This window comes from Phyllobates terribilis, unplaced genomic scaffold (assembly GCF_046119375.1).
Source record: "Phyllobates terribilis strain yellow unplaced genomic scaffold, ASM4611937v1 Scaffold_2__4_contigs__length_985480577, whole genome shotgun sequence".
NCBI classification, from domain to species: domain Eukaryota; kingdom Metazoa; phylum Chordata; class Amphibia; order Anura; family Dendrobatidae; genus Phyllobates; species Phyllobates terribilis.
Window position 1 is genome coordinate 96141603 of NW_027362762.1, and position 12239 is coordinate 96153841.

A 12239-nucleotide genomic window follows, 5' to 3' on the forward strand; every position below is an offset into this window, starting at 1 on the left:
ATGTGGGGTCCATTATTCTATATGGGGCCCATTATTCTGTATGGAGGACTATGTGGGGCCCATTATTCGGTATGGAGGACTATGTGGGGCCCATTATTCTGTATGGAGGACTATGTGAGGCCATTATTCTGTATGGAAGACTATGTGGGGCCCATTATTCTGTATGGAGGACTATGTGGGCCCATTATTCTGTATGGAGGACTATGTGGGGCCCATTATTCAGTATGGAGCACTATGTGGGGCCATTATTCAGTATGGAGGACTATGTGGGACCCATTATTCGGTATAGAGGACTATGTGAGGCCATTATTCTGTATGGATGAGTATGTGGGGTCCATTATTCTGTACGGAGGACTATGTGGGGTCCATTATTCTGTACGGAGGACTATGCGGGGCCATTCTGTATGGAGGGCTATGTGGGGCCCATTATTCTGTATGGAGGGCTATGTGGGGCCATTATACTGTATGGAGGACTATGTGGGGTCATTATACTGTATGGAGGACTATATGGGGCCCATTATACTGTATGGAGGACTATGTGGGGCCATTATTCTGTTATTCTGTATGGAGGACTATGTGGGGCCCATTATACTGTATGGAGGACTATGTGGGGCCATTATTCTGTATGGAGGACTATGTGAGGCTTATTATACTGTATGGAGGACTATGTGGGGCTTATTATACTGTATGGAGGACTATGTGGGGCCCATTATTCTGTATGGAGGACTATGTGGGGCCCATTATTCTGTATAGAGGACTATGTGGAGCCCATTATTCTGTATGGAGGACTATGTGAGGCCATTATTCTGTACAGAGGACTATGTGGGGTCCATTATTCTGTACGGATGACTATGTTGGGCCCATTATACTATGTGGAGGGCTGTGTGGGGATCACAGTTGGGGCATCATACTGTGTTGCTGGGGGGTACAGTAGGGTCATCATACAATGCTTGTGGAGGGATTCACTTGGGGGGCACTTTTTGATGGGGGGGCATCATAATTTATTATCTGTATTATTTATTAATTCAAGAATTTTTATCCTTTGTTATTGCATATTAAATTAGGCCATGGGTCCATATGCTTTTCACTGCTCTTACATAACATATTATATTATATTATTCCAGTATGCTCCATTTGTGATTATGTTTACTTTATTTTAAGATCTATTAATTAAAATGTACTTAGTTCATGGGATAACCCCTTTAAGTTTGTTTCCATATGAAAAGCTTCATCGTTATATTTAATAAAGAAAAACTTCCTCAAATATCAGGGTTAGCCCACTACTTTGTCCAAGTTTTTAATTTTGACATCCCTGCCCTAAGTAGAATAATAACAACCTATACTCACATCCGGTGCACAAGCTGTTCCAGCGATGTCGGCACCTGCTCTCCCGGGGCAATGTCACACAATCCCTGCAGTCAATTAGCAGCTGCTTTTCCTCTTTCGGAGATAACTCACATCTGGAGGAAGTCAGAGCTGCGGAGTAGAGAGTGAAGCATTCCCCCGAGCTCCGGCAGAGCCAGTGCTGACAATGCTGGAACAGCACCCGTACCGGAAGTGAGTTATCTGCTATTATTTTACTTTGGGGAAGCAGTGATTGCAAAGGGAATTTTAGTGGTGGATAATAATCTACTTTTTTCCCAAAGTCATGAACACTGTAGAACATGAGAAAGCAATACGAGTACATGGGCGAGATCTCAGCGTTCTCGTGGTCTGTACTCCAATGTGCTTAACTTTGTAAAGTATATCTTCGTGCAGTACAGGACTGTGAGTAGTTACTGCATTTGAGTTTCCCATGGGCATACCCGATGAGGACCCCGATATATCACGTCTGCATGAGCGAAGGAAGTCATCATCTGGGTTGGGACAGAAGAGTTGGCCAGACTTGATGTTTTTGCTTAACAAAAATATGTAGATCAAATCCACCAACAAAATAATCAAAAATATTAAATACAGAGGAATAAAAAGAAAAGAACTTACAATTGAGAGATCCTCATTTACTTCCTCCCCGTCCTGAAAATAGATAACAGGACAAATCATATCCTGGAAACTTACGCATAGTCATAAAAATTAATTAACTGGTACTTTTTAACCTATTTTTTTATTGACCTGACTGAAAAATAAAAAAGGATATAAAATATAATTTCATTGTATATATTTTCCCTAGCTCAATTTCATAAAACAGAACACGATGAAAGTAAAATATTAAAATAATTCACCGATATATATGAAAACATTCAGGGAATGTTCACACACAGTTTTCTTAAAAATCTGCTGCAGAATGCTTCAGCTAAACATATATTTCAGCCATTTTATATTAGTAAAGAAAAGAAAATGGGAGTAGTCGGTCGGCGCTCAAACCACTCAGCCGAGCTCTGGGTATAAGAAAATTAGTGAAGGTGCAGGACGGACAACGCGTTTCAAAGGCAAACTGTCTTCTTCGTCAGGTAATTAATACTAACTGGTGTTCCCTGCTGAAGAATACCGGTCAGTGCCTCCAAATTAGTGTCTGAATACGTACAACCTAGCTGGGTAGGAGAATTTTCCTTATAGGTTCAATAATGTGAGGCGCTTGTAACTGTACATCCGCCACTACAACTTGACGGCCGAGCAGTGCAGGTAAGCACTTCCAGCCGGCGGCAGTCGCCGCCACCGATAGCAGCTGACCGGCAGGGGTGCTGCATGCGAGACCCCGGCTGATCATACATAGGATAGGGCATCAATGTCAAAGTAGTGGACAACCCCTTTAATATACAGACCAAGCCCAACATAAAAAGAATTTATTGCATGTTTGTGTCTTTTTTTATCTTTTTCTCCTCCACTGTGCATCCAGCTTGATACAGTTGAAAGAGTTGTCCTGCTCTTATTCTTATCTGCTAAAACTACATTTCCCAGCAGCACACTGCTTCTCCGCAGTGCTGCAAGCCACTTCATTTGCTCTCCTGTATGCTTCGCTTCTCTTAGTTTATCAGTTCAGACAAGCACAATATCCCTGTGCCTCGCTCCGAGCCCAGTGTGAGACAGCGCAGCACTAGAAGCTGGGCCACAGCAAGCATGAGCTCAGCATAGCACAGCTGAGTGAAGTGTTTGCACATCACAGATAAGCTGTGCTTGTATCCATCTCACAGCTGAACTCAGTGCAGCAAGGATGACAAAAGTGTGGCACACACAACATGGCAATGTCACACTAGCCCCGGGAGAGCCAGTGCCGACACTACTGGAACAGTGCCAGCACCAGAGGGGAGTATAGCTGCTATTATTTAACTTAGGCCACGTTCACACGTTCAGTATTTGGTAAATATTTTACATCAGTATTTGTAAGCCAAAACCAGGAGAGGAACAATCAGAGGAAGGCAGGGTCGCTGCTGACAAGCCGAGATCTAAATCTGCGCATGCACCGCCTCCAGTGGCCATTTTCCTGAAGCCTAAAGCAGGCCGCAGCCTCGCACTGCCGTGACAACCCCTCCCTCCCAGCCCTGAGCCCGCAGCATCGCCCCACTCCTGATGCCACCGGCTTCCTGCAGCAGCAACCCTTCCTCCCGTGACCCCGCTCCACTGCCACCGCCCCCTCCCGGTAAGCTACATTCGGACTATAAGACGCACCCCCATTTTCCTCCCAAATTTGGGGTGGGGGGGGGGGGGGGGAGTGAGTCTTATAGTCCAAAAAATACAGTACTTATTTTTGCGACTCCTCCTGCTTTACACTTCATCTTTTTCTTCACTGGGGTTATTGTTGCTGTTCTAGTCTGTGCAGTCTGAGTTGCTTCTACTTCATATTTAGCCGTGCTCATCCCCTTTTCTGTTTGTAATGGAGCATGTCCTTGATTTAACCCCTTAATGACCAGAGCATTTTCCATTTTTTTGCGTTTTCGTTTTTTGCTCCTCTTGTTCCCAGAGCCATAACCTTTTTTATTTTTCTGTCAATATGGCCATGTGAGGGTTTATTTTTTGCGGGATGAGTTGTACTTTTGTACGATATCACTGATTTTACCATATAGTGTACTGGAAAAAAATTCCAAGTGAAGTGAAATTGCAAAAAAAGTGCAATTCCACAGTTGTTTTTTGGGTTGTTTTTTTAAAAACGTACACTGAATGCTAAAACTGACCTGCCATTATTATTCTCCAGGTCATTACGAGTTCGTAGATACCAAACATGTACAGGTTCTTTTTATTTAAGTGGTGAAAAAAAAATCCAAAGTTTGCTTAAAAAAAATAAATAAATATGGCGCCATTTTCCGAGACCCGTAGCATCTCCATTTTTGCGATCTTAGTTCGGTTGAGGGCTTATTTTTTTGCGCGCCGAGCTGAAGTTTTTATTGATACTATTTTGGGGTAGATCCGATGTTTTAATCGCCCCCGTTATTGCATTTTATTGCAATATTGCGATAACCAAAAAAACGTAATTCTGGTGTTTAGAATTTGTTCTCGTTACGCCGTTTACCGTTCGGATTAATTATTATTTTATATTGATAGATCGGGTGATTATGAGTGCGGTGATACCAAATATGTGTATGTGGGGTTTATTTTTTATTGTTTTATTTTGAATGGGGCTAAAGGGGGGGGGGATAAACTTTTATATTTTTTAAATATTTTTAAAAACATTTTTTTTTTCTTTTTGGATGCTTCAATAGTCGCCATGGGAGACTAGAAGCAGCACTTGCCTGATCGGCTCTGCTACATACAGGCGCCGACCACTGGGCGGTGCTCATAGCAATCTGGACATGACAACCACAGGGGTCTCCTGCAGACCCTGGATTGTCATGCCAACCCATCGGTGACCTGCGTTCATGATGGGCTCAGTAAGTGACGCGGCTTCCGGTGCGGCGCTGTTAAATGGAGCTGTCGGAGATTGACAGCGGCATTAAACATGTTAACAGCCGTGGGTGGATCGCGATTTCACCCGCGGCTGTTGTGGGCACATGTCAGCTGTATAAATCAGCTGACATGTGCCCGGTTTAGTGCGGGCTCAGAACTGGAGCTCGCGCTAAACCGGGGGTTAAAGTCCATTCACATCTAAATGCAGCCTCACAGCCGCATATAACTCTGTGCCTTGAAAGCTGAGTAATTAAAAAAATATATATATAATAATAAATAAAGTAACTTACCAACAATTCGCCCACATCGTCATAAATCTCTTCAGAGGATTCATAGGCTAATGGCTAAAAGAGAAATTTTAAAGATGCTCATCAGTAAACAAATCTTTTAGGAATAAATTTCAGAATCCAATTAGAATTGTCTAGTCACCACCTCACTTCATTCCTATATGTTTAGCCCTACGTGAAGCCGTGTCCACTATAGACCGAATTTATAAAGACTGAATAATAGGATGCGGTGAATATCAGCAGATCTGTGCTTCAGGAACCTAAGGAAATTGGTGTCTACAATCCAACAGCCGCACACAAGCCCGGAGAATGCTCCCGACCAGAAGGCACAGAGCTCACTGTAAAATTTAGTAGAGGCACCTTTAGTAGAGGATAATGGTATGAGACCATTTATTTTTCATGAAGAAAAATTATGTTAATCTATTATTGCTTTCAATATTCTGGCAACGATAAAGATATATATATTTTTTTATCGCTTTTTTGGGGGGGAGGGAAGGAGAGTGGGGTGGTTCTATCCTTTCCAAAGAACCCCCTTAAAACAGCAATTTTGGAAAAAACGGTGTACTGTGCTATGTCTGCAGGGTCTGACACACAGATTTTCTTTTTTTCTACTTTGTTGAGCTCCAAAAACTTGAAGACCCCGCACCACCAGCTCAGGGTACTAAATAAAGAAGGGCTTTGAGTAATTTTTCTTTGTAAAAAAAAAATTCTGCCTTCCCTCCTAAAAGGAGCTGAACGTGGAAGTCTACTCCTCATTCGATAAAGATAGCTAGACCTGCAGCTTACCATCTCTTCTAATGATCTCTTATAGGTCATCAGGAGGCACAACATGAGGATACATGTACTTGTAATACCTAATCGCTAGACAGCGTTACAAAAAAATGTAGCAATCATATGGGACATATCAGGTTCCACACTGGGTATCCTCGGGGGCAAGTCAAAGAGAGCGACTGCTCACAATTACGTCTTGTATCATGATAATTCTCTACTTTTTCCCAAAGTCACAAACACTGGAGAATACGAGAAAGCAATGTGAGTACATGGGCGAGATATCGACGTATGTATGAGCTAGGGAAGTCATCATCTGGGTTGGGACAGAAGAGTACAGTGGCATGTAAAAGTTTGGGCACCCCTGGTCAAAGTTAGTGTTATTGTGAACAGTTAAGCAAGTTGAAGATGAAATGATCTCTAAAAGGCCTGAAGTTACAGATGACACATTTCCTTGGTATTTTAGGCCAAAAAATATATATATTTTTAATCTTTTACATTTTAAAAATGACGAAAAAGGAAAATGGACCAATGCAAAAGTTTGGGCATCCTGCATGGTTAGTACCTAATAGCTCCCCCTTTTGAAAGTATCACAGCTTGTAAAAGCTTTTTGTAGCAAGACAAGAGTCTTTCAATTCTTGTTTGAGGGATTTTCATCCATTCTTCCTTGGAAAATCCTTCCAGTTCTGTGAGATTCCTTGGTCATCTTGCATGCACTGCTATTTTGAGGTCTAGCCACAGATTTTCATTGATGTTCAGAAGAGGGGACTGTGAGGGCCATTGTAAAACCTTCAGCTTGCACCTTTTGAGGTAGCCTATTGTGGATTTTGATGTTTGTTTAGGATCATTAACCATTTGTAGAAGCCATCCTCTTTTCAACTTCAGCTTTTTTACAGATGGTGTTATGTTTGCATCAAGAATTTGTTGAAATTTCATTGAATCCATTGTTCCCTCTACCCGTGAAATGTCCCCTGTACCATCGGCTGCAACACAACCCCAAAGCATGACTGATCCACCCCCATGCTTAATAGTTGGCGAGATGCTATTTTCCTGAAATTTGGTGGCCTTTTTTCTCCACACATACCTTTGATCATTGTGGCCAAAGACTTCTATTTTAACCTTTTCGGTCGACAGAACTTGTTTCCAAAATGTATCAGGCTTGTTTAGATGTTCTTTTGCATACTTCTGATGCTGAATTTTATGGTGAGTATGCAGGAGAGGTTTTCTTCTGATGACTCTTCCATGAAGGTCATATTTGTGCAGGTGTCTCTGAACAGTAGAACAATGAACCACAAAGCTAGAGTCTGCTAAATATTTCTGTAGGTCTTTTGAGGTTAAGCGGGGGTTCTGATTTGCCTCTCTAGCAATCGTACGAACAGCTCTCACTGAAATTTTGCTTGGTCTTCCAGACCTTATCTTGACCTTCACTGTTCCTGTTAACTGCCATTTCTTAATTGCATTTCAAACTGAGGAAAGGGCAACTTGAAAACACTTTGCTATCTTCTTTTAGCCTTCTCCTGCTTTATGGGCCTCCACCATTTTCATTTTCAGAGTGCTAGGCAGCTGCTTAGAATAACCCATGGCTGCTGTTTTTTTGGCATAAAGTTAGAGGAGGCTTGGTTTTTATAAAGCTGGGAAATTTTCATCACCTGGCATTTCCTAACGATGGTAGTGAACAAGCCATAACCCTAACAGGCTAATTAAGGTCAGAAACCTTGGTCAAAATTATCAAAGCATACAAATCTCCAAGGGTGCCCAAACTTTTGCGTAGGCCCATTTCCCTTATTGTAATTTTTTAAAATGAAAAAAAAAAAAGACAATATATATATTTATTTGCCTAAAATACAACTGAAATATGTCATCTTTAACAATATGCCTTTTAGAGATCATTTCATCTTCAACTTGCTTAACTGTTCACAATAACAGTGATTTTGACCAGGGGTGCCCAAACTTTTACATGCCAGTGTAGATCAAATCCACCAACAAAATAATCAAACATAGTAAATACAGAGGAATAAAAAGAAGTGAACTTACAACTGAGGCTTTATCACGTTCTTCCTCATCGTCCTGAAAATAGATAACAGGACAACTTATATCCTGGAAATTTACACAGTCATAAAAAATAATGAACTGATAATTTTTTTTTAACTAAATATATTTACTGACCGACTAAAAAAAAAAATACTATTTATTTGTGTATATTCTCTTAGACTCAGTTTCACAATGCAGAACAACAAGAAAGTAAAATATATCAGAATAATACACGGATATGTATGAAAACATTCAGGGCACGTTCACACAAAGTTTTCTTAAAATCCTCTGCAGAATGCCTCGGCTAAATATCATATTTCTTGTAGTCAGCTCACAGCGGAGCCCAGCTCAGCTCAGCAAGCATCAAAGGGTACAGTAAAGCATTGCTGTGTGTACTGAGTCCAGTCCATCAATGCAGAGCAGAGTCAAGTGCTAGTGCTGTATTAGAAGAATGGCGTGCACTGCGCCAAACACAAGCGGCGACATATTGTAGCACAGCTGAGCTGTACTGGAAGCCGGCTCACAGGTTAATGGGCAAAACCGTGCATGTGCTGTTTCCATACTGGGCAAGCGAGCAGCTGAGACAATCAGATCACTGCATATACTCGGCTAGATCTACAGGACGGCTCTGATACAGCAGCAGACACAGCCATTACACAGTACACAGCAGGGGCACATTTATAAGATTATCTCAGCACAGGAACATTTTATTTTTTAATGGAACTTATTTCTTTTCAAAGATCTATTGATTAAAATGTTGACTAAAATTAACTTTGTTCATGGGAAGACCCCTTTAAGGCTACATTCCTACGATCAGTATTTGGTGAGTTTTTGATGTTGCAGAATTTCCGCACTATTTCTGCACCTATTATGTAAATTAGGTTACTTGCGGTTTTTAGTACGTTTTTGTGTCAGTTTTTTAACATGTATTTTTATTGCGTTTTTGACGCTGCATTTTTTGTCTCTGTTTGGTGTGTCCTGCTTTAAATAAAGCTGCTTTGTTTTTGAAACATCCTAGTATAGGACATGCTTAGGTGTGGATTACATGCGTTTTTTATGTGTTTCCGCCACGGATATGCACTAAAAACGTACGTGTTTTTTACCTGCAGAAATTCCGCATAGAAAACTCAGTGTACCCACAAGAGAAACTGACATGCTACAGATTGGAAAAACGCACCGCAGGTGAGTATAAGCAGCATAAAAAAGAAGCACAGAGGGCATTAGATTTCTATAAATCCCATTCACTTTGCTGGTGCTGTAAAATGCTGCATTTTTGCCGCAGAGAAAATACTCAGCGTCAAAAATGCGATAAAAGCTCATCATGGAAAAGTAGCCTTAATGGAGTATTCCCATCTCCAAGATCCTATCATAATATATAGTAGGTGTAATAATAATAATATTAGCAAATACCTCCAATTAGAAATGTAGTATAGTTCTCCTGATTTGCCATGTCTCTTACCCCGTGTGCAGGGCATTGCAGTGGCTTAGGTATCCATGGTTACAATCACTAACAACTAACTAACTGTCACTATATGAGTGGTCATAAATCATAACCATGGATATCTAAGCTACTGCAATGCCCTGCACATGGGGTAAGCGACATAGCGAATCAGAAGAACTATACTACATTTCTAATTGGAGATATTTGCTAATATTATTATTACTATTATTATACCTACTACCTATTGGGATAGGGTATTGAAGATGGATATCCACCCTTAAGTCTTTATATAGAATAAATATACAAAAAACTGACACTAAGTAGATTGCATTACTTATTTTATAGTAGCATATGTTGGGAGATTCCATTGGAGGTATTGATCAGTGTAAAACATTATACCACAGCTGTACACTGCAAAGAGCCTAATGCATTCAAACAGAACCCACCTTTCCAAAAACTTAAAAATTATCCATGAGCATCAATTTTTGTCAGTTCTGCTACTTAAAGAGTAAACATTGTTTTATTTTATATTTCAGAAATCAAAAGTACACATAAGAAGAAGCAACTCTGTAATATATTTCATCAGAGAAATTTACTTCTTCCTCTTCCTGGACTAATCATTCACTCTCAATTCATGAGTAAAATCTGTACTCAATGAAGACAGACTTTCCCATTACTCAGATAGGAGATGACAGTTGGTGCTTTGAAAATTCTATGGAAAGCGGAGAAGGGAGGAGCTGGAGGCGCAGAGAGACATTCTGCTGCAAATTCTCCATATAACTTTTCGAGCACCAAACGTCATCTTCTTCCTCAGTAATGTAGCAATCTTTCTTCACTGAATACAGATTTTACCTGTGAATTTGAGAATTCTGAAAATGACTGATTAGTCCAGGAGGAGAAAGAAGCCGATTTCTGTGATAAGACATATTAGAAAGTTTCTTATTTGCATATGTACTATTGATTAATGGAAAAAAAAAATTAAAATGACGGGTACCTTTTAACAATTTCTATACTTGTACGACCAGGAGTATCCTGACATGTCTCTGAATAAAGAGGTGGTTTGTATCCATTTACTTTCACAGAAGTTTCAAAAACAGACAAATTACACGTGTGTTTATATAGAATTGAATGGAGAAAGCTACGGATGAGTGAGCACCTCTCCATTTAGTGGCCACAACACAGAACAGGGGATGGGGAACCCCAGTCCTAAGGCTTGGTATGGAACCCAGAGGTGGGACCAGCAGCTATCAGAAAATGATGCAAAGGTGGGACCAGCAGCAATCAGAAAATGATGCAAAGGTGGGACCAGCAGCTATCAGAAAATGATGCAAAGGTGGGACCAGCAGCTATCAGAAAATGATGCAAAGGTGGGACCAGCAGCAATCAGAAAATGATGCAAAGGTGAGACCAGCAGCTATCAGAAAATGATGCAAAGGTGGGACCAGCAGCTATCAGAAAATGATGCAAAGGTGGGACCAGCAGCTATCAGAAAATGATGCAAAGGTGGGACCAGCAGCTATCAGAAAATGATGCAAAGGTGGGACCAGCAGCTATCAGAAAATGATGCAAAGGTGGGACCAGCAGCTATCAGAAAATGATGCAAAGGTGGGACCAGCAGCTATCAGAAAATGATGCAAAGGTGGGACCAGCAGCAATCAGAAAATGATGCAAAGGTGGGACCTGCAGCTATCAGTAAATGATGCAAAGGTGGGACCAGCAGCTATCAATAAATGATGCAAAGGTGGGACCAGCAGCTATCAGAAAATGATGCAAAGGTGGGACTAGCAGCTATCAGAAAATGATGCAAAGGTGGGACTAACAGCTATCAGAAAATGATGCAAAGGTGGGACCAGCAGCTATCAGAAAATGATGCAAAGGTGGGACCAGCAGCTATCAGAAAATGATGCAAAGGTGGGACCAGCAGCTATCAGAAAATGATGCAAAGGTGGGACCAGCAGCTATCAGAAAATGATGCAAAGGTGGGACCAGCAGCAATCAGTAAATGATGCAAAGGTGGGACCAGCAGCAATCAGTAAATGATGCAAAGGTGGGACCAGCAGCAATCAGTAAATGATGCAAAGGTGGGACCAGCAGCTATCAGAAAATGATGCAAAGGTGGGACCAGCAGCAATCAGTAAATGATGCAAAGGTGGGACCAGCAGCAATCAGTAAATGATGCAAAGGTGGGACCAGCAGCTATCAGAAAATGATGCAAAGGTGGGACCAGCAGCAATCAGTAAATGATGCAAAGGTGGGACCAGCAGCAATCAGTAAATGATGCAAAGGTGGGACCAGCAGCAATCAGAAAATGATGCAAAGGTGGGACCAGCAGTAATCAGAAAATGATGCAAAGGTGGGACCAGCAGCAATCAGAAAATGATACAAAGGTGGGACCTACAGCTATCAGTAAATGATGCAAAGGTGGGACCAGCAGCTATCAGTAAATGATGCAAAGGTGGGACCAGCAGCTATCAGTAAATGATGCAAAGGTGGGACCAGCAGCAATCAGTAAATGATGCAAAGGTGGGACCAGCAGCAATCAGAAAATGATGCAAAGGTGGGACCTGCAACTATCAGTAAATGATGCAAAGGTGGGACCTGCAGCTATCAGTAAATGATGCAAAGGTGGGACCTGCAGCTATCAGTAAATGATGCAAAGGTGGGACCAGCAGCTATCAGTAAATGATGCAAAGGTGGGACCAGCAGCAATCAGAAAATGATGCAAAGGTGGGACCTGCAACTATCAGTAAATGATGCAAAGGTGGGACCTGCTGCTATCAGTAAATGATGCAAAGGTGGGACCTGCAGCTATCAGTAAATGATGCAAAGGTGGGACCAGCAGCTATCAGTAAATGATGCAAAGGTGGGACCAGCAGCTATCAGTAAATGATGCAAAG

At 41.4% G+C, this 12239-nt stretch overlaps 1 protein-coding gene across 11 annotated transcripts in view; it reads right to left on the bottom strand.

The window, feature by feature from the left end:
- The window catches only part of PARP4 (poly(ADP-ribose) polymerase family member 4), a 275659-nt gene that overhangs the window by 175923 nt on the left and 87497 nt on the right, over nt 1–12239 (bottom strand). For all 11 annotated transcript variants that reach the window (XM_073662418.1, XM_073662419.1, XM_073662416.1 and 8 more), the window contains exons 32-34: nt 7905–7937; nt 5106–5159; nt 1981–2013 (exon numbers count right to left, since the gene is read on the bottom strand). In XM_073662418.1, the coding sequence (XP_073518519.1) occupies nt 1981–2013; nt 5106–5159; nt 7905–7937 (120 nt within the window). The remainder of the gene's footprint in view (nt 1–1980; nt 2014–5105; nt 5160–7904; nt 7938–12239) is intronic.